General features: G+C 37.2%; 1 protein-coding gene across 2 annotated transcripts in view; it reads right to left on the minus strand.

Annotated features, from left to right (window-relative positions):
• The window catches only part of SGCG (sarcoglycan gamma), a 258739-nt gene that overhangs the window by 131481 nt on the left and 103625 nt on the right, over window positions 1–23633 (minus strand). For both annotated transcript variants that reach the window (XM_027835163.1, XM_027835164.1), the window contains exon 3: window positions 2745–2846. In XM_027835163.1, coding sequence (XP_027690964.1) covers window positions 2745–2846 — 102 coding nt within the window. The remainder of the gene's footprint in view (window positions 1–2744; window positions 2847–23633) is intronic.

Here is a 23633-nt window from a genome sequence, read left to right on the forward strand (position 1 = left end):
TAGGAAGCACTCTGCTGGGCATTGAGGATAAAAATTGAAATAAAAAAAAAAGAACACTTTTCCTGCTCTCAAGGAACTCACATTCTTAATTGGTAAAGATAACACATGAAGGAGGGTTCAGTTGCAGGGTGGATGGAAAGGCCCCAAGGGTCCAGATACAAAGCAGACAGCAAGGCCTGAGAGTCCTTAGGATGCATCAGGGGTCTGTCCCACAACAGTAGCCCACCACTATTGAGAAGAAGGGAGTGAGGTCAGAGGAAGAGGGATTCTAGGATCCTTAGAACCAGGGGTGGAGATAGTGGATCAGTGTCCAGATAGGAGGAGTAGGAGGAAGTGACAGTGACAGGAAGGCTGGTGTTGGGTTAATGGGTAGGGGTTATGGAGAATATAGATCTTTTTGGATGCCAATTTTAGCTGGGGTCCTTTGGTGCCCCAGAAGAAAGGCAAGTTGCATCAGCTTGATGCCCAATCAAATAAGGAGTTGTAGAATTTCTTCCCCTTCTAGCCAGTGGGTCAGAACACCAGATTGGCCCTTCTGAGAATATGGTCAAGGGTCAATTAATTTTCACTGAGTATTGTAGAGATGAGCATTATTACTTGAATTTTGCTTTTTCAGTACTATGAGGAAGTTACATTTATAGACTCCATGGGTGCCTAAGAACAAACACGTCTGAAATACCCTTTTATTGTTTTATTTCCTTTATGCCCTAGAATATTTTATAAGATGCCCCATTTAAGGGTAGTATGGACCTAGTTTCCTCCTTGTGTATCACAAAATCAGAGTTTTGATATTCAAAAGGATTTCTGGGTTGTAAAAGAAGTGCAAAAAAGAAACTCCTAAAGGTAAAATAATAGTTCCTAATTATCCCTGATCTCCACTTCATTCTTACTCAGCATTTATTTATTCAGGTTGTGCTATATCAACATGGGAATGGTGATAAATTGCTTCTATATTGTTCTTAGGTCACCTTAAGTATGTTTGTTTTCATTCTCCAACTCTAAAGCAAGCTTTTCGTATTTCTTTTATATCCTCTGATATTAAAGTGTAGTGCTCTGGTGATAATGGTTGTGCAAAAAATTCTTGATGACAATTTATGACTATGGGTCAGTCAGTCATTAGTTAACCAGCATTTTTTAAGTGTTTACTCTATGCCAAGCACTGTGCTAAATGCTGGAGATACAAAGAAATGCAAAACAAACAAACAAACAAAAAACAGTCTCTGCTTTCAAGGAGCTCACAATTTAATGGGAGAGACAACACTCAAACAACTAGTAAGATATATATATATATATAGGATAAATTGGGGTAGTTTCATGGGGAAACTAAGATTAAGAAGACCTGGAAAAGGTTTATTATAGAAGTCTAGACTTTAGCAAAAACTTGAAGGAAGTCAGAGAAGCCAGCAAGTGGAGGTGAAGAGGGAGAGCTTTCCAGGCATAGGAGACAAGTCATGGAAAACACTGAAGATGGGATGTTGTGTGGGAGGAACAAGAAGAGGGCCAGTGTCACTGGATCTGAGTATGTGGAAAGAGTAAGGTGTAAGAAGACTAGAAAGATAGGAAGCAACCAGGTTCTGAAGGTTCTGAAGGCCAAAAAGAAGATTTTTCTATTGGATCTTGGAGGTAATAGGGAGCCAATGTAGTTGACTGAATGGGAGGGTGGGGGCAATAAGGGTTGACTTAAGGCAAGGAAACCAACTTTTCTAGGGGTTTCCAGTTCTTCTCAATGGTTCTTTGCTAAGACAGAGAAATGAGAGAAAGGCATAGAGTGTTTTCCTCAATTACCTGGAAAAAGTTTTTCTTTTTAAAAAACCTATACAGCCCCTTCTCTCGAGATATCATAGAAGGCAGCATGGGGCCTGTTTATTTTTTTAAAGGCATATATTTTAAAGACAAAACTTGAGCAGCTTCCCAGGGTACCCTCAGGTAGTACAAATTTCCTGAAGTTCACCACATAAATTATAAGGTTAACAAATGAGGTTGGACACCATGGCAGACCTTACAATGCCTTCATGGTCACAGGCTATCCCAGGATAGGGCTAGGTGGTGGATACTTAAAATTTTTATTTAAAAAAATTTTTTTGATGTAACTTAGAGTCTTCATATTATATTTTATGTTTATTATGCTACAGGAAGAAAAACAGAACCATATTATGGAGGCATTATACTTTACTATATAGTAATGTAATTTTATGATTGGCTATCCTAGAGGTAGAGTTAAATGCCAGGGAAGCAAATGAAGATTATATTGAGGCAGATATGCTTTCAAAGCCCTACTGTACTCTATTAACATAACCATTCAGTACTGATGTTTAATCTACTGATAAAGGGTCCTATTTAACCTTAATATTCTATAATTAGTAAAGAATACCCTACTGTGAAAAAGATTCTTTTTAAGCTTCTCAGACAATTTGGAATGCTTTCAAAATCCTTTGAATTTAAATTGCTTTGCAATAGTGGATAAAAGCTGAAATTATTTGTGTTTGAGGTTTTCATTTCAGGTCTAAATTACAGTGACCACCAAATTCAAATTCTGAAGTGCATGAAAATTGGTTTCATTTACTATCTAAATGCAGTTGCTAGAGATTAGTTCCATAACCAAACTCCCAAGCATTTTTAGACAATTTAGCAAGGTATATACGTTCTATGAAGTGTCCTCTATAACATTATGAATTTCTACACTTAATATTAAGTTTGCATTTGATTTTGATTACTGTATATTAAGTGTTTTGTTCTTTACTTACCAGCCTGGAGTGAATTTCTTTGGCATACAGTGGGAATAAAAATTCAGACTCCCCTTCCAGACGGAGACCATCTTTTGTAACACGCAGATGCCCCATTCCAGTCTGTCAAAAAAAGAGAGATTTTTATTTTTGTTTTTATTTTTAATCACTATTCATTTCTCAAATTATGAAATTCATCTAGGTTTTATTTTTACCTTATTACAACCTATGTAGTGAAGATAACTGAGTAAAAGAATGACTCTGCTTTCTCTAATCCAAAGGCATTAGGACTTTCTGGTGTCTATTATCTAATACATAAAGTAGAGACTGCCAAGACTGATCATGTGGAAATAGAATGTTTAATCAGAAGAAACATGTAATATATTTCTAGCTGGAAGATGAAATGAACAGACCATTTGTGGGAAATGTAGAGCAACAAATGGTCTTTTCATTTCTTCTTCCAGCTAAAAGTCATAACTTTGTAAGAGAAAGGTGTAACAGCATGTGTATGTTATCAAAGAATGAGATTTGGTTTTCTGGACCATGAATTGCAATAAATACAGAAGAGGAGTTCATAGCAGGGGATGGAACGTATCTTATGAAGACCAGGAAAAAATATGTTTGATCAGAAATCTAGCAAATTGATCAAGAAGCCTTTAGGCTGAAGTATGAGAGGGGAGTGAAAGCTTTTCCTCATTGAACTGTAAAGGAAAGCAGATTGGCAGAGGTGACAGAAAAAAAAAAAACTGGAAAAAAGCTAGCTTTAGAAGCAGGAAGACTGGGGTCAAGCCCTGCTCCTGTCTCATACTGATCGTTCTACCCTAGGCAAGTCACTTAACCTTTTAGTGCCCCAGGAAACTCTTCAAGAATAGAAGTTGCAGAAAAGTTGCTGGAGTACATGGTAGAAGTTGTTTTCCTCATGGGAAAGGCTTATACCAGTGAAATCATAGATGTAGAATAAAGCAAAAACAAAAATATTGCACTCTAGAGGACAACAGGCCTGACATAGAACAATAGTAGGAGTGCTGGTAATTATCATAAGAAAATAACTGAGAAGAGGATTAGACAGACTTCTATATCCATACACTAATACATATGCATATATATACACACATGCATATATATATGTATATATACGATATGTACACACACACACACATACACACACATATATATATAGTTTGGGTAATAAATGAAACAAACTTGAAATGTTAGCACAAGGAGATAAATATGAGGTAAAAACAAAATTTGGGATGAGACTCATACCTGGAAAAGCTAACAGAATGGTTTGCTTTGTTAATAAACAGATTTAAGAGGGAATGGAAGGAAGAACAGTGAATGATCTGCCATGTAGGCTATTAGACACCAATAAGGAGACTACTGATAGAGTCTATATGCCATATGATAAGTCAGTTTTAAACAAAACAGTATCATGACACATGCTATTAAAACACCTTAGAGGCATAAAATTTCCAAGCCATTTGACTCGTCCCAATATACACCATTTGATCGTACTTCACATTTCACCCCTGCAATGGTTATGGAGCTACAAATGCTACAGATTTGGATCAGGGACAGACTATGAAATCCATTAAGGCTTAGTACTGATCTAGAAGGTTCAGACTCTGATTATCTGGAAGATTCTTATGAAAACCCATTCAGCTATGGCAGGACTTCAGAGATTAATTTCTATGGGAAGAGGAAAGTCTTCAATGAGTTCCTAAATCTAGTAAAAAAAAGAAGAGTCTTTCAATGATGGAAAAATGAATCCCTTATATACACAACTTTAGTATATAGTAAAGGAAGGAGAGACCATTAGAAGATGGAGGTGTATGCTGGGAACATAGGGTTAGAAGTAGAAAAGGACACATGATTTGAGCTAGATGAGAGAGAAAGAGAGAACACTTGCTGCCAACAGGGCCAGCATTCAAATCACATCCAGGATTTTAAACAACACAAGTTCCCGCTCCTACCCCTTCCCCCCGCACCCCCCCTCCCCGACCCTCTCCTGCACCTTGGCTGAAAGGAGAGAGACTGGCTGATCACATTTGCTGGGAAGGAATGTTGTGATGTTTCTTCACCAACCTCCTTCTCTTTTCCTCTCTTCTCTTTCTCTTATCAAGGACAATGAAGTCGTGCTCCAAAATTTTGCTGTTTTTTAAAGTTATGTTTATACCATCTGTTTTAATTAGTACCAATGTTGGCTAGACAAATGATCAATCCCAACTATTGTTGGCTGTGTACTTGATGATTTATAAAGAGGAAACTTGCTACTCTCATTTAGGCAATTCCCTTTGGAATGTAGGTATTACCTAGCCCTCTCCAGAGAATTCCTCTTTTGTTACCAGGCATGGCATTTCCTCTAGACATTGCCCTCACCTCCCTATCTACAAAGAGATTTCTTTGCATGTGCCTGGGTAGGAAAACAATGTATAGTACAATGTGACTTAACAGCAATCATCTAAAAGCTATTTTTAAAGTCAGAGACCTGGATCAAGTCTTGTCCCATATTGGGAGATTTATTAAAATAGGAAATCGATATAACTAAGTTATTCTCTCATTTTTATTCCTGAGCCCTCACTCAGGGGGAAAGAAGAGCTTACTCCTTCTGTCCTGACATTCAGACAGACACCAACCTCTCTGTTGATTTATTTCTCTCTCATACTCTGCCAGCTACTGCTCTACTTTTCTCTCTGCCCTCCGTTTTACAAATTACAAATGAAGCACATTCCTAGAAAAGTAAAGATCAATTCTTTAACTAGCTAGTATTGGAACTAATTTAAGCAGAAGGTCTAACATTAAGGAAAAGTAAAATTTTGGAACAAGAACTCATTCTTTCTAGGAGGGGAAGAGAGAGAACGTGAAAAAGGAGGAAGAGAGGGAAAGCGATACCATCCTCCTCCTCCTCAACAAATTTGATCAGTCACAGTCCCTCTTTTCAGGGGACTGGGGGTGGGATGGGACAAAAGTTTAGGCCCCTTGTTGCAATGGTGGGAATGGCCATAACAGCAAGTACTCTCTTTCCATGTCCATGGCTCAAATTATGTGCCCTGGTCCTCCTTCCATCTCTGTATTACGAGTGCACAAATCTTTTTTGTGATAGCTTCTCCTCAGGTGAGAGGAAACAATGCTGTCTGTCTGAGACTCTTTCCCAGAACCTCATGAATCTAGGTGCTAAAGATTTTTCTTTGCCCCTCAGAAATTGGTCTGCAAAACACTGCTACACAGCAAAGAATTTAACAAACACTTATCATAAGCTTTCTACTGGTTTGTTCTAGGGCATATCCATGTCTTTCAGTCTGCTTGAAATGTGTCTCAGAAGAAATTAGTTCATCCCCACAATGGATTTTAACTCCAATACCAATCTGCCTTCCTTAATTCAATTCAACTTATTTGATTTAATTCAACAACAATCTATTCTTAGACAAGGCACTCTTCTGGATCAACCTGGGAACAGAGTGTTCTTAATTGGGCATCTCCATGGTAAGCCCCCTGGCTGTCCCAGTCTGGATTCTTTCTCACTTTCAACAAATCAGTGTGCATTGTCCAGGTTTTAGGATGTTCTTTTCTCACTAGCACGTTTCTCATTCACAGAAACCATAGTACCAACATTTTCTTTTCTGCTTCATATAAAGATTGTTCATCAATTGCATAATGCTATTATCAGCTCCATTTTTCAAAAATATATTTTTTTTTAGGCAATTGGGGTTAAGTGACTTGCCCAGGGTCACACAGCTAGTAAGTGTCAATTGCTTGGTCTGAGGCAGGATTTGAACTCAGGTCCTCCTGACTTCAGGGCCGGTGTTCTATCCACTGCACCACCTAGATGCCCCTCAGAAATATTAAAATGTATGTGAAATGCTCTTAAAATAATTTTGAGCTCCATGGTTCATCTAATATTTTAATATGTTAACTATGTTCAGGAAACTACCCTAAATGCTGTGGAAGGAATACTAAGATAGGGAAAACATATTTCCTGTCTTCAAGTAGCTTACAGTTTAGAGACAACGAAGAAGAAATAACCATAGGACATTTATAGAGAAGTACATTTTTTGATGAATCTGCAATTTATTCTCTGGGGGTACTCCCTTCAGCAATGCAGACTGTACCATTCCACACCTTCTCACCTTGTGCAGTTTTTGTCCATGTCATTCCTCGAATCTTTCCTTTCCTAGAGGATCCAAATAACACACTACAGCCCTTCTTCTGATTCTTTCAAGATCTCAGGAATACCAACACTGCATTCATACTCACTCTTGCTAAGTAACCAGGTCACTTCTTTCCCCAGTCATTTGTGTCATTCATAACACATCTTATCATCCTTAGTAAGATGTTCCAACCTACTCACTCCCAATATGAGTCTATCCCTGGGTCTTTGGGTTACTTGTAATTTTGATTCTTCTGAGGATAAGATATGTCAAGATTCCTACATCTATGTACACTTCTAGAAGACTAATGATACTATTTTTTGGAAGTTTTAAATTTGTTTATTTATTTAAATTAATAAATTTATTTATTTTATTTTCAACATTCACTTCCACAAGATTTTGAGTTCCAAATTTTCTCCCCATCTCATCCCTCCCCCCACCCCAAGATGGCATGCATTCTCTATACCCATTCTTCTAATCTGCCCTCCCTTCTATCCCTCCCCACCTTCTCTTATCGCCTTTCCCTTCTATTTTCCTGTGGGGCAGGATAGATTTCTATACCCCATTTCCTGTATTTCTTATTTCCCAGTTGTATGTGAAAATAATTTTTTAAACATGTGTTTTTAAAACTTTGGGTTCCAAATTTTCTCCCTTCCTCCCTCCCCACCCACCCTCACTGAAAAGGCAAGCAATTTGATGCAGGTTATACATATGTAGTCATGCAAAACACTTTCGATAGTAGTCATATTGTGAAAAACTAAGTATATTTCCCTTCATCGTATCCCACCCCCCCATTTATACTATTCTCTCTTTTGACCCTGCTCTTCCTCAGAAATGCTTGCTTCTGATTACCCCCTGCCCCAATCTGCCCTCCCCTCTATCATCCTCCTGCTCTCTTGTCCCCTTCTCCCCCTACTTTCCTGTAGGGTAAGATAGATTTCCATACCCTATTGAGTGTGCATGTTATTTCCTCCTTAAGTCAAATCCTATGAGAATAAGATTCACTCATTCCCTCTCACCTTTCCCCATTTCCCCTCCATTGTAAAAGCCTTGTCTTGTCTGTTTCACATGAGATAATTTACCCCATTCTTCCTCTCACTTTCTCCTTCTCCCAGCATACTCCTTTCTCACCCCTTAATTTTATTCTCCAGATATCACCCCTTCATCTTCAACTCACCCTGTGCCCTCTATCTATCTATATGCATACATATAATTTTTTCCCTCAAACTACCCTAATGCTGACAAAGGTCTCATGAGTTACAAATGTCATCTTTCCATGCAGGAATGTAAACTGTTCAACCTTAATAAGTCTCTTATGATTTCTCTTTCCTCTTTACTTCTTCATGTTCCACTTGTGTCTTGTATTTGAAAGTTAAATTTTCTATTCAGCTCTGGTCTTTTCATCAAGAATGCTTGAAAGTTCCCTATTTCACTGAATGACCATTTTTCCCCCTGAAGGATTATACTCAGTTTTGTTGGGTAGGTGATTCTTGGTTGTAATCCTATCTCCTTTGCCCTCTGGAATATTACATTTTAAGCCCTGCGGTCCCTTAATGTAGAAGCTACTAAATCTTATATTATCCTGATTGTGTTTCCAAAATACTCTCTCTGGCTGATTGCAATATTTTTCCCTTGACCTGGGAACTCTGGGATTTGGCTACAATATTCCTAGGAGTTTTCCTTTGGGGATCTCTTTCAGCAGGTGATTGGTGGATTCTTTCAATTTCTATTTTGCCATCTGGTTCTAAAATATCAGGACAGTTTTCCTTGATAATTTCTTGAAAGATGATATCTAGGCTCTTTTTTTTATCATGGCTTTCAGATAGTCCAATAATTTCTAAATTCTCTCTCCTGGATCTATTTTCCAGGTCAGTTGTTTTTCCAATGAGATATTTCAAGTTGTTTTCTATTTTTTAATTCTTTTGGATTTGTTTTACAGTGTTTTGATTTCTCTTAAAGTCACTAGCTTCCAATTGCTCCATTCTAATTTTTAAGGAAGTATTTTCTTCAGTAATCTTTTGGACTTCCTTTTCCATTTGGCAAATTTTGCTTTTTAGGGAATTCTTCTCCTCATTGGCTCTTTGGACCTCTTTTGCCATTTGGGTTAGGCTATTTTTTAAGGTGTTATTTTCTTCAGTATTTTTTTGGGTCTCCTTTAGCAAGCTGTTGACCTGTTTTTCATGATTTTCTTACATCACTCTCAGTTTTTCCTCTACTTCTCTTACTTGCTTCTCAAAATCCTTTTTGAGCTCTTCCATGGCCTGAGACCAATTCATATTTTTCATAGAGGCTTTGGATGTAGGAGCTTTGACTTTGTTGTCTTCTTCTGGTTGTGTGTTTTGATCTTCTTTGTCACCAAAGTAAGATTCTATGGTCTGACTCTTTTTACTCTGCTTGCTCATGATCCCAGCCAATTACTTGAGTTATAAACTCTTTGTTAAGGTAGGAGTTTGCTTCCAATGTGGAGAATGTACTATCCCAAGCTTTGGAGGGTTTGTGCAGCTGTTTTCAGAGATACTTCTAGGGACCTATAAATTTTCAGTTCTTCCAAGGTGCCATGATCAAGGGCAAGGTGTTTACTCCTTTCCTGGCCTATGCTCTGGTCTATGAGTGACCACAAACACTCTTTTCTGCCTGGGAACTGTGAGGAGGATTTCCTCTCCACCACCACTACAAGCTCCACCATGCCAGCACTCTTCTTTGACCCAGGACCGCCACCCAGAACTGTGACCCAGATCCAAGCACAGGCAAAGCAAGAGAATCCTGCACCAGCAGAGAGATCCCTGCAATCTCTCTCTGATCAGCCACTTGATTCCCCCTCAGTCTGTGGCCTGGAAGCTCTCAAAGCAGCCACTGCCCGGGGGGCCAACCTTGGGGACTGGGGCTGGAACCATGCTTCTCTCTCTCACCACAGACACAGACTTTTCCCACTGACCTTCTAGGTTGTCTTTAGTGTTTGTGGGCTGAGAGTTCTGGAAACCACCACAGCTGCCCATAATTCAGTCCTCTGAGGCCTGTGCTCCCACACCAAACTGTGCTCCTCTCCCAGCCTGGCGCGATATACCTTCCCGATCAACCATCTGGGCTGTCTTGGGCTGGAAATTTGTTTCACTCTGTCTTTTTGTGGGCTCTGCTGCTTTAGAATTTGTTTAGAGTCATTTTTTATAGGTATTTGGAAGGGTTTGGGGAAGAGTTCAAGCAAGTCACTGCTTTTACTCCGCCATATTGGCTCTGCCCCACAAATCTAATGATATTTTCGTAGCAGCAAGCAGTTTGGGCACTGTATAATTTGTCCAATGTCATGTGGCTTAATATTTTACTCCATCTCAGGCTCCATTTGCACTATCCATTCAAGAAAAGGGGGCAGCTAGGTGCAGTGGATAGAGCACTGGGCTTGGAATCAGGAGGACTCATCTTCCCAGGTTTAATCCAGCCTCAGACATTTACTAGCTGTGTGAACCTGAGCAAGTCATTTAACCCTGTTTGCCTTAGTTTCCTCACATGTAAAATGAGCTGGAAAAGGAAATGGCAAACCACTTCAGCATCTTGGTCAAGAAAATCCCAAATGGGGTAACAAAACTTTGCCTGAAACGTCTGAACAACAACTACTGCTCCTACAACAATAACAACAACAACAATTTAAGACATTTATTGATGAAATGACTTGACCAACTTACTGTTCCACTGCATTTCTGGGCAATATGTTTTTCGTCCACTTAATTTTTCAGTGTGACTGTTCAGACCAATTTTTTTTTTCCCACATTGCTATGTATTTCATGAAAGGGCTTTGTAATGTTGATGAAATTAGTGGTATCATCTGTGAATTTGAGCTTTGGAGACTCTCGTCTTCACTGAGGAATCCTTTTGCTTGAACTCTGTTCAGGATGTTGCCCATGGCACTGATAAACAATTTAGCTGAGATGATCTCACTATTTTACACCTCTTTTAATGGCTGTGCACATAGGAGGTGCTTAGTAAATGTTTATTGATTGATCGATTGATTCAATGTCAGTGGATTATTGAACAAAATTTTCTCCATAGTTTCATTCTGTTTCAAAGTCTTTTTGAAATTTATGAGTGTGGAGGCCACTATGCTTAAAAAGAGATTTCAGGCTGCACTTTGCATATGAAATCAATGCTTTCTGAAAATCAATAAGCAATAGGAAGAATGACATCATATATTCTCTATAACTCTGTTAATGATGTAACTACAAACATATGGTCTGACATAGCCTGTCTGTTCCCAGGACATCCTGCGACATCCTAGATACATACATACAACATTCTTGTATACATTTCTTATACACATTTTCTAGAGAAGAATAAGTAACCATATGGCTCAATAATTACTGATATATTATTACATTTTTTTTAAAGGAAAAAAAAAAGATCATTGATCACTGAATGCCTTAAAATTATGTCATAGCCAGTACAGATTTTGGTTGTATGAATTTACTGAGATCTAACCATTCTTTTTGACTATATCTGAAGTGCTAATGGTTCTTTCTCATATAAAACACAGTTCTTATCATCTCTAATTAAAAAAAAAGGTCACTATAAAAATCAGCAGGTCTCTTCTCTTTTATATGTATTTGTGCTAAACTCTCTTCAGGTTCCTTTCCCCCTGTTCCTTTTCACTGTTTTGTGAAGGCATACTGCTTCCGATCTTTCATCCTCCTTCATAATATTTTGGAAATGACCTTGTACTCTAAGCTAATGTTGTTGGCTCCTATGTCTCTCTACTTGGTAAGGACATTAGTTTTCTGGGTGAGGGAAGGGATTTCAAAGGTGGGGTGCCTTTGACCTTCTTATGGCAAATGTTTTGTATTGGTTAAACTTTTCTATGAAATAAATGATTTCAACTTTTCTTCCTCTTAGCACCCCTCTTTTTCAAAACAGATATTTCACTTAACGCGTAGAACTGGAGCTGTTATAATTGCATGCAGTATCTGCTATATATTTTTACCCTTTTTTCTAATTTCTTTACTTTGACCTTTACTCTAAATAATCAATTACTCTAAATAGTCAAGTAGCTAATTCTTAAATAAGGATTTATACTTTTGTAATAGTCATTTCTGTCTCTTAGATATAGTCATTTTCTTATGCTCCAAATGAGGAACTTTTTCTTCCATTAAAGACTGGTACCTTCTCTACAACTTAGAGCTGCTCTTGATCCAGAGAGGGGAAGGGACTTTCTTGGATTTTTTACTCAGTCTTCCTTTCTTTTGAATCCTCCCTTAATCTTCCCCACAACATTAAAGTTCACTTTTCTTATGACTATTCCTTTATATTTCCTGCCCCTACTTATTAGACAATTTTCTATCCCTTCCTTGTCTCTGTCTCCTTTTTTGTGCTTAATGCATTTACGTACTGAAATCTGTGTGTGTGTGTGTATGTGTATATGTGTGTGTGTTTGAAATTGTGTTCAATATTCCTGTTCAGATGATAGAAATTCATTGAATGTCCATTCTTCATACCCCTTCTTTCATGACTATATATATTCTTCATTGTATGCACTTCTATGATGCAATAGTGATTTCTTTTCCTTTCTTCCTCCGAATGGTTCCCTATCTCTCCCATTTTTATGTTCTCTTAATACTCTTAAAAAGAAACAAAACCATCCACATTTTTACTTTTTTTCCCTATGGCTCCTAAAGATAATAGTCTTCTGAGAAAACATCTGTTTCTTATCCCCTTATTAATATGTAAACAATTCATTCTCATATATTCCCTTATATGCATACCTTAATAAATTTCTCTTGGTGCCTAATCCATTTACACATACAACACACATAAACATATAGTTATACATATGAACACATATATAAATGTGTCTGCTAACTTAAATACTCAAAATAGATTTGTGATCTCTGTGACCCAGCAATTCCTCCTAATGATGCAGATTGCCAACCTAATTATTTGGAGCAAAAAAAATTTATAACTTACCTTAAGAAATAGTAGCAGAGATATACTATTGTATAGCTCTATTTTGCTTTAATTCAGAGACCATTTAAACAGTAACTCTTTCAGATGCTTCTTAAAGTCTCCTGTAACATTAAGATTCTGTCATTTTACTATTAGCTTTTAAAATAATTTATACTTTTATAGTGTGTATTCTGTGAACTATACATGTATTTTCCTTTAGATTGGATATTAAGTTCATTTGGATTAGTTATCCAAAATTTAACTTAATTTTTTTCTTAATACATTGGGACCATAATGTATCTAAAATTTATTTAAGGTATCCATCTAATAAGTATAAATCTACTGTTAGAATGTATGATAATAATTTTTTTATCTTTGCCTAATTAATAGTTCCTCATTACCTCTAATTCAGAGAAGTACCAATAGAACTGCTTGATAAGAAATGTTTTGATTCCTTTCCAGAACATACTTTAATTGTGATAGTATGTTGTAAATCCTCTGATGATATGCTCAAAGTTGTTGGTATGATTTCATAGATTTGTAAAATATGGTTACTTTCCACATGAATTTCTCAAAAATAAGTTTCATGGATGAATTCTGCACAGTATTATCTTTACAGAGACAAACAAGAAGATATAACTATTCTATCACTAAATTAATAATTCAGCTTTAAGTTCAGTGTTCACTGTACATCTGTAATTCTATATATGCTAAAATAAGATTTAAATAAAAAAAGTTTTTAATTTATTTGTAATTGCTCTAAATAAATTGCCACATGCATTTTCTCTCTTCCACAAATGTCCTACTCCAATTTATTACTGGTCAATGGCAATGACCTTAGGATATATCTTGTAGTATATGAAAGGGGTAGGGCATAAGCTCTAACAAGTTCAACCAAACTAGAAGGTCTTCAAAGTATTGATCCAGCTATGACTGTGTCTTTGGTATGATGAACATCACTAAATATGAAGAGTCTTATTGCTAGAGCACTGTCTACCAGGTGATGAATTTGAGTAAAATACTAAAATATTCCTTAGTGTATTGTGTCTTCATTCTACTTCTGTAGTGATGGTGGTAGATTGGTGGAATAGGGAGCAGGGGTTGGTATTCCACATGTGAGCTATTTATCTGGTGACTTACAAGATAATGTACTAATAGAGGAATTGAATCTTGTCCATACTGACATTCTTGATATAAATGAAACAAAGAAGTCACAAAGTAGTTGCAGTAAAATGACAAGATGGATGTCAGATTCTCCTCAAAGAGGAAAAGAAATAGTTCAGAGAGTGTGGTTTATCATGTACCCCAAAGCAACAAGAAACAGGCTAGTAGGAGCAGTACACTCTTTTCTCTCCACTCTGAATTCTTCTTCACCACCAGTCCTCAACAATACCCTCTCCTTTGAGGTTCACTCCTGCAAGGGGAGAGTCCTTGTTGCTTTCATCTCCTGACTTCTAAAACTCAAGAGAAAACTCAAGCAGCTCAGTGTCTGGTTCCTAGTCTTCCTTCCATCCCACACCTCAGACTTTAATATTCTATTCATATTGATGTTTCTGCAAATACTCTGTATTTCCAATTCGTCAACCTTCTCAACTCCCACTACCTACACTTGTTTCTATTAGATGTTTTATTAAAAACTTAATATTAAACACAACAACCAACTAAACTTATTTAGTAATTACATTTAAGTGATTTAATTTAAATAATTTTTCAGTTGTTTCCTATAAAGGCCCAGCATGATTCTTTTTTCCATATTTATTCATTTTGCTGTTTACATGGAATGACTTAAACCTTCATTATACTTTAGCTACCCACGGGAGTTATTACACTTATAATTCACTATTACTCAAAACAATTCAATCTCTATGATTTTGAACTCTGAAATTTTATTTCTAATGCAGTGGGAACAGGAGTCTTTTGATAAATGTTTAACAACTGACTTTCCAAAAAAAAAAGCCCAGTACAGATGACACACTTTTAAGTTTAATCTGCATTATTTACATTTTCTTCATCAATTTCTTAAGTCTAGACAGGTGGTGTCAAACAGAAATAGAATAGGAGGCCACTAAAATGAACATAAAGATCCTTATGGGCTGCATATCAACAGTTTTAAAATGTATTATTATATTTTTATTTATTTTGTTAAATATTTATACTGAACTGACATTTTAACCTGGTTTGGGCCACCCCTAGAGTCTTGTGGGCCACATGCAGCCTGCATGTTTGATACCTCTGGTCTAGACAATCATAAAAATTACAAATCAATTTCCAATTTCTGAGGTGTAAATCAGCTCTTGGGAGCTGCTTCAGGATGGCTCTCACACAACCCTGGCTGTGTGTAAGGGTGGTGATGGTGGTGGGAGCAGGCATCAGCATGCTTGGTTGATGTAATCCCTGACATGTAAGAAACTGGAAAGCTTGCTTTGGAAAGGCACAATGGCATGCTATGGAAGTGCCTTGAAGAGATTTAGAGCATAGAAAAATGTTCCCAAACTGGTTCTGGTCTGCTAGCCATGGAATGGAGTAGACTCTTTTTGAGTGGCTGCATTGAGGCAACTGGGGGTGAATTCAAAAGGCACTGGTTATCTAGGTCCAGTTCTCTGTCTGACTCCTTCCTGCCTGGTTGTGTTCTGGTGAAAGAGGAGAGACAAAATGCTGGAGAGGGCAGTCCTTGAGTCTTTCCCATTCAAGGCCCACTTGTGGTCTGCTAATATAGGCCTTTGTTCTTGGCCTTTGCATTTGCTCTTTCCAGTTTGAGGCAAAGAGTTTGGAGAGAGATATAACTCTGTGAGCTTCAGAAGGTCAGGAGAGCAAGCCCCTGGGAATTTTGAGAGTAGAGCTCATGCTGGAGTCTGTAACTAGCCAGTTTAGCATCAGAGCAGAGTTGTTATTTAATAAATGCTGTATAATTTATTGAGTTGGGAAAGGGAATGGGGGTTTAGCTTTAGAACTTGTGCAGAAAGGAGAAAGTTTGAAAAGGCCATTGTGGACAATGTTAGAGAGTGTCAATCAGGAAAGAATAAAAGAAGTGTCATGAAAGTTTAAAACTGAACTAAGACTTTTGGGACACCTTGAATTGCCTCCTGCTTTACTGAGAAAATTGTGGTCACTTGTCATGAGTTCCTTCATCTTTCCTGCTCTGCACCTCAGAATTCTTCTTTATCTTTATCAACTTCTAACTTCTGCAGAGTCTAAGGAAGTAACTCTTCTTCTCAAGGCTAACTTTCCAATTTTGCCCTTGATTTGATCTCTTCCTATTACGTATCTCTTCTATGACCTTGTTCATTGACCATTCCCTCTCTCTCTCATCTTCAAGTTGTCCCTTTCTGATGACATCTTCCTGGTTGCCTGCAAACATGACCAAGTTTCCCCTAATCTTTAAATAATGAAACAAAAGATTTTATATTACCCTGCCATCCTCTCAAGCTAGAGTATCATAGTTCTTCTCTCTTTCATTTTCACGATCTCAGAGTCATCCACCCTTCCTGTCACTCCTCCCTAACCACTCACTGCAATCTGGCTTTCAACAAACCTCTACAAAAATAGTGCTCTCCAAGGGTCAGCAATTATTGCTTAACTGCTAAATCCACTAGCCTTTTTTACAGGTTTGCACTCTCGGGAGCTTTTGGTACCATTGACTAACACTCTTCCTAGATATTCAGTCTGTTGGCTTCTTTCCACATTATTGCTGTCCTGCCAAATGACATTATTTAACTAGTCCCTAGACTCAACGTTCCATTTCTGCAAGAGGTGCCTCCCTTTCCACGCCTGCCTAGAAAACGCACCCTCTTTGCTTCAGCTCAGTTCATGTGCTGCCACTTCCTTTGTGAAAATCTGCTTTCATTTCCTTACTAAAAAAAAAAACAAACACAACTTCTTTAAATCACCTTCTCGTTGCTCGTCACTGTACCTACTATAACCTCCAGTAGAATCCAAGTTCCATGAGAGCAAGGACTATTTCACGCTTTCCCTTATCCCTATTACAGAGCCATATATAGTAGATACTCAATAAATGTTTATTAAATTTAGTTAAATAGTGAAAGAGCCAGGACTCATTTTAAAATGGTGCAGTGGAAAGAGGCAAAGGATTTGAGTTCAGATCTCAGTGTTGCCACCTACTACCTACATTAACCTCAGGGAAATCATTGAATCTTTCTGAGACTCAGGTTCCTCATCTATAAAATAAAGGCTTTAGACTAGATGATCTCTAAAGTTTAGCTCTAGATTTACAATTCTATGATTTCAGGATCATAAATAATTAGGGGCAGCTAGGTGGTGCAGTGGATAGAATGCTAGACCTGGATTCTGGAATACCTGAGTTCAAATCCTGCCTCAGGCACTTACTACTCACGTGACCCAGGGAAAGTCACTTATCTACTGTCTGCCTCAGTTTCCTTAATTGCAAAATTGGGACAATAACACCTACCTTTCTGGGTTGTTATGAAGATCTAATGAGATAATATTTTAAAGTGCTTAGCACATAGTAGTCACTTAATGTTTCCTCCCTTCTTTCCTTCCTTCTTTCCTTTTTTCCCTCCTGATTCTTAAAACTTGGAAATATATGCTTTAATGAAATAGTAAGATAAAATAAATATATATCCCTGGTGAAAGTCATAGAAAGAGAAGACTGATATTACTGATGAGGTTTTGGGTTGCTGAGACACCAAGAATGCCAAGGCAGAGTTGCCTGGAATGAATTCCCAACCCAAGCCTTCTCTTTAGTCAAGGGGTAAAGAGTTTACTGTAATGCTTTAGAAAAAGCTGGCAAGGATCCTTATAGAACCCTGCAAGAGATTGAGGGTGGTGCTGGGGTTTAAATGGAAAAGGGGCATGGGAAAGGAATGCCAGGGATACTAATTAGGTAATCTAAGGGTCCAGGTGTCTTTGGGAGCTATGGATGGGAAAGAGTAGGGAGCATATCAGATATTGAAGGAGTTGTCAAAGGCATGGACCTTGGGTTTCTGGCAGAAGGGAGAGTCCTTGGGCCAGCCAGGGACAATGGCCCTGGCCAGGCAACCCTCTGTCTGTTCTGGTAAGAGAATGTGTTCTGCAACAAGAGAAAATTTTCTCATAGGACAGGGGCCTACTGAGAAATTGGGAGGCTTCCAGAGGTATGATCTTAGGGCTGGGGCCTGACTACCTCATCATTACTATTCTCTAAGAAAACTACTCTGTGTATGGGCAATAACAAATGTGATGCAGGTGTATCCTTGATTCCAAATTCTTAATTGAAAAAGATTTGAGAGTATGGTGATATTTAGACCGTAAATATCCTTCTACATGTAAATTTTAAAAGAAGACGGCTTTAAAGAAAACCTTTACCTTATTGATTAAAAAATTCAAATGATCAGATGGCTGAAGCTTATTATTTTTTGTCATAAAAATTACTGAAATGACCCCAAATTAAGAAATTATTATGAAAAGACCATCTTGACACCCTTCATTTTTCATTAGCTTGAGATGGGGTAACCAGAGCTGGGTTGTCCTTCCAAGGTTCCTTCTGATGGCTTAGTTAACTAATCAGACCAGTTACAGCTCACGTGATTGGCTTTTAGCTATCAGGAAAGAATGCTAGAAGCAGGCCATAATGCTCCCACTGGAAGGCCAACTAAAGTGTTGGAGACATTTTTAACATTTCCAAAAACTTTAGCCTTGCATTAATTTTAAAGAAAGAAATGTTTAAAGCTGCCGTTTATCAAAACAGAACTGCCCTTTCCTTTGGCTCCGTTTGAGATGTTTATTGCTAAGGCACATTACAACTGGTTACACACAGTTTATTTTATACCAAAGTTTCTTTTGTGCCACAAAATGTCACATTTGATATAACTGATCATGACATTTTCCAGCAATGCTACATCAGCTTAGATAATTTGGCGAGGCTATTACAAAAAAAGGCGATAAAAGAAAGGAGGAACAAAAAGGTAAATTAAAGTAAATATTATTTTGAAATTTATCACTTGTACAGAAAATGTCTATTTTAAGACATAATTCTAGTTTATGTGAACATTGTCCAATTGTCTCAGGACACGCAGCTGATAACTGTGGCAGCATCTGAGTGCAATGAGACCTGGTCAGTCTCTCTCAAAAGAATGAAAGACAACCTATGAGAATCATACTGTGACATCTTGAACCAATGAAACTATCTAGCAGACGTCTGAGGTTCCAGTTTACCTATTTTTTTCTATTAAGTGATAATGGTGCAACAAACTTGGACTCCATCATCACAGTACCTTATATGCTATGAGAGAAGTGGTAAAGACAAAATCTAAAACAGTGGCTGAACCTCAGCATACATATATGTATATGTTATTATTTAGTCATTCAGCTGTATCCAATTCTTTCGTGATCTGTGGACCATAGCACACCAAAACTGTCCATGAGTTTTTCTTGGCAAAGATACTAGAATGGTTTGCCATTTCCTTCTCCAGAGGCAAGTGAAAGTTAAGTGACTTGTCCAGGGTCACACAGCTAGTAAGTGTCTGAGGTTGGATTTAAACTCAGGTCTTCCTGACTCCAGGTCCAGTGCTCTATCTACTGAACCATCCAGCTTCCATATGTGTATAGCTATATCAACAGAGATATAGCTATACACACATATATTACATACTTATAATTTTCAATATATTCAAAAGACGGAGTGATTTCAAAGGAATGGACTAGATTACAAATATTATTATTACTCCAAAAAGCAAAACAAGAAGAAATGAGGACCTACTTACCTGTTTACCTACTTTCTAATCTTTATAAAGCACATTGATGTTATCCTTGATGAAAATATGAGAAGAGAACAGGCTGGCTTTCCTGGATGATTTTCTATTCCAGAGAACTTCTTTATAGACTGGTATAGAGGTGAGAAGATATGAAGTGTTTTTTCTTTATCTAATTACAAAAATAAAGACTCTGACAGCAAAACACAACTTTACAGGCTCTCCTGTCAGCAACGTGTATCCCATACATATGTGAAGGCTATGGATTTTTTGATGTAACAAGAGATAAATTTGTTCTCAGATGCTCTGGTTTTTAATATCAAATGAGGCATAAAGCATGGAAACAAATGCTCTTGGAAGATGTTCACTAGTGTCGTGTTAGATATTTTGCATGAAATCCAAGTAAGAAAGAGACTCTGTACAGATGAGGATGACACAAATGTTCCTACATACAGACTGTTTGGTGCAGTCTCATCTTTAATTAAATCCTACTGGATGACTTCAATGAAAATTCATGTTTACTCAAAAATAATAATTCCTGAGCAATCCACACAGGAAAACAAAGTGGCTGAGAAATACATATTACTTATATCAATTTGTTTGGATGGGCAGTTCATTAAGTTAGCCTATTTGTGCCAATATATCATTGCACAAAGATAAGCTAAGGTCCAAAGATGAATAGGAAAATAAGATGGAGCTAGATAATATCTAGTAAACTGTATAGCACTTTTGATGATCCCTATGATGCAAGAGTCCATTAAAAATACAAAATTATCCCAGTGCTTCTATATAACTAAAAACTATGGAATGGTTATAGTTCATATAGTTCAGAAGAATCAAAATTGTAGATGGCTCAAGGGACCAATGCAAAGAGGCATAGGGATTATGAATAGGCCAGAGTTTGTTGCCAGAAATAATGTAAACCTGAACAGTGATGTAAAAAGGAAATCATTACATACAGGTATAATCAGAAAGAGTTGGTCTGATTATATGTTGAAGGACAAGGGCAACAGAGTGTTATTAAAAGAACTGCAGGAAAACCACCAGTATGTTGTATAAGATATTCAATGGAAGGTTTATGCAAAACATGGAAGAAAATCACATAGGTTGAAAAAGAATGGAGGTATTGCCCTCTATACTAGTAGGGCAATCTTTATTTTTTCATGTTTTACTTTGAATGAGTCTTCTAGGGAAGATTCATTCAAAGTAAAACATGAAAAAATAAAGATTAAGAACTGTGGTAGAATTAGTAATAGTTAAGGTATACAGCACTTCATGTTATTCAAAGCTATGCTTATAATATGATAAATTTTTCAGTAAGTCAAATATAGCTTACATAATAATAATAGCTATCATTTATACAGTGCTTTAAGCTTTGCAAAGTGCTTTACAAATATTTTATTTAATCCTCATAACAACCCTTGGAGGTAGGTGCTATTTTATGCCCATTTTACAGAAGAGGAAAAGTGGCTGAAAGATCAAGGGACTTGCTCAGGTTCACACAGCTAGATATATTATAAACATGCCATAATGAATATAAATATCACTTTGCCTAAATGAGTATTACAGGGAAATTGTTGCTATTTAAGATATTTTTTGGAATCCCTCTTGCTGAATAACCTCAATTTTGGCAAATCTTTCTAATTCAGTCCAAGAATTTACTGAGCTCCAACACTGTGCAAGGCTCTAAGTTAGGTTCTGGGGATTATGTTGGAGATAGATTGGGGCTTATTTCCTTTTTTTTTCCATTGAGGTGGGGAAATGTGGGAGGGAAAGTGAGAGCTAGAGATAGGGCTCACCTCCTCCCAAATGAAAACAATACAGAAGGAAGATCAGAAAGAGTTGCAGACAAGCAAGATAGCTTTGAGCATTACTTGTTTATTGAATACTTTGAAAAAATACTAAGACATCCATAATAGAGATTTACAGTTTCATGTTCAATCCTTTCAATGTATTTGGAAATGCTCATTTTATTTGTTAACTTTAAAAATAAAATAATATAAAATAAAATTTAATTTAAAAATAAAATTAAATATTAGAAGAAAATAAAATTAAAAAATAAAGAAAAGAAATGGTTATGGGGATAAAAAATTAAGTTCTGAAAATACTAATTAGCTGTTTGGCTAGAATGTAGAATGTATTGAGGAGAGTAATTTGCAATAAAGCAAAAAGAGAGTTTTTGAGAACCTTTAAATGTTAATCTGAGAGAAGTTTGCATTTTATCCTAGAATTAATAGGGAACCATTCAGTAATTGATCAGGGGAGTGACATGGTCAGGCTTGTATTTTAGGAAGATTATTTTTGTGGTTGTGTAGAGAATTCTTTGGAGAGGAATACTGTTCTCTGCTGCTGGGGGTCACAGTCCTTGAAGCAGCTTCCTTCCATGGGTGATTCTCTCTCTGCCTCAATGTCTGTCTGGAGTAGGCTCCCCACTGGATTCAGTGTTTTCTATAGGTAAAACCGCTCACCTCTAAAGCTACCTGGGCCATGATGGGGGTAAGTGATATAAATTCTCTTGTCCCGTCAATCCCCAGGGGTCTCCTTCACAGTCAACTCCTGATTTATTAAATCTCTTTCACTCTCAAAGTGCTGAAACTGTATCAGGTTTAGCTATTTACAGCCCCCAGGGATGTGGCTAATGTGTTTGCTCAGCCAATTGTTCTGTCTTGACTCAATCAGAGGTATTCACACCACATAAAAGGATCACAGAGTGTTACACCTTATTAACACATTAAAATCTCTGCTTGTGTGACAATAATCTGTGACTATAACAACTTAGCTGGGTGGAGGAGTTCCTGTTTGGGGGAGGTCACATTTCTCATATATTTTGTGTGTGTGTGTGTGTGTGTGTGTGTGTGTGTGTGGTAAGGTTTCTTACCCTGAAAGTCTGTAACCTTGCTTCTTAAATATTTTGATAATTGTTTTTCAATATAACTGATTTCCTTGGTAGTTCTATGTATTTTATGTATTATAAAACAAACAAACAAACAAACATTATTCTGAGCAAGGTTCATGTCTTTACCAGAGTGCCAAAGTCTATAAAATAACAAAGGTTAAGAAATCCTGGAATAGAGAAAGTGTGGTATAGTAGAACTAGCCTTGGTTTTGAATATACTGGTAAACATTGTTTCTGTTTTGGCCAGAAACCCTTTCCCTCCCAGATCTGTTTTTTTTTTTTTTTAATTTTTATTTAAAGAGGTCATTCTTTGTCTCCTCACTCAACAGGCATTGCCTCAGTCAAACTGAGACCTGTTAAAGACCTTAGCTTGAAAATTCAGGCCAAGGTCCTCCACTGCATCTTGGGCCATTTCCAGTTGTCCTGATCTATATCTGGCCAAAGGATCCAGATGGCTCAGGAGGAGAAAGTGAGGCTGGTGACTTTGCACAGCCCTCCCTCACTAAAATCCAATTCACTTGCGTGTCATGGCATCACATCCCTGATGTCTTGGTCCTCTGAGAATGAAAGACAAACAGCAGCAAGTAGTGAATATTTAACAACTGGCTTTCTAGAAAAAAAAAGTCTATCACTTTTAAGTCTAATTTGTATCATAAACATTTTCCTTGTTACTTTTTTAGTCAATCAACAAAACCACAAATTAACATTTGAAGCATTTGTTGATTTCCAAGGTATAACTACATCAAAAATTTAACATCCAGCTCTCACAGGTTCAAGTTGTCTCCAACCCACCTCTTCTTCAGACCCTCAGAAAGCCTGCATTTGATATATGGCTCTGACACTTACTAACGTTGGATGAGTTACTTGTGGTCTCTGAGTTTCAATCTGCAAAGGGAAAGATTATTTATAATAACTATTTCATAGGGTTGTTTTGAAGAAAGCACTTTGAAAACCTTAAAGCAATATATAAATAAGAGCTATCATTACTTTCCAGATAAAGAAATGGATACTGAGAAGTTAAATGATTTGCTCAGTCACCCAGAGTTGATGAGAAAACTGGGTCTGGAAATCAGGTCACCAAAAATCCAGTTTCATGCCTTCAGTCTAACTTGTCTATATGAAGGAAGGTAACTAGGTGGAAACTAAAGTCCTCTATAAGTTATAAATGCTGATGATCCACTTCTTTTTCTGCTTGGTTTGGTTGTCTCAGGTAGATACAGTCTAAGATCTGGTA

The sequence above is a fragment of the Vombatus ursinus genome, unplaced genomic scaffold, assembly GCF_900497805.2.
Source record: "Vombatus ursinus unplaced genomic scaffold, bare-nosed wombat genome assembly UNPS02014813.1, whole genome shotgun sequence".
In the NCBI taxonomy this organism is placed as follows: domain Eukaryota; kingdom Metazoa; phylum Chordata; class Mammalia; order Diprotodontia; family Vombatidae; genus Vombatus; species Vombatus ursinus.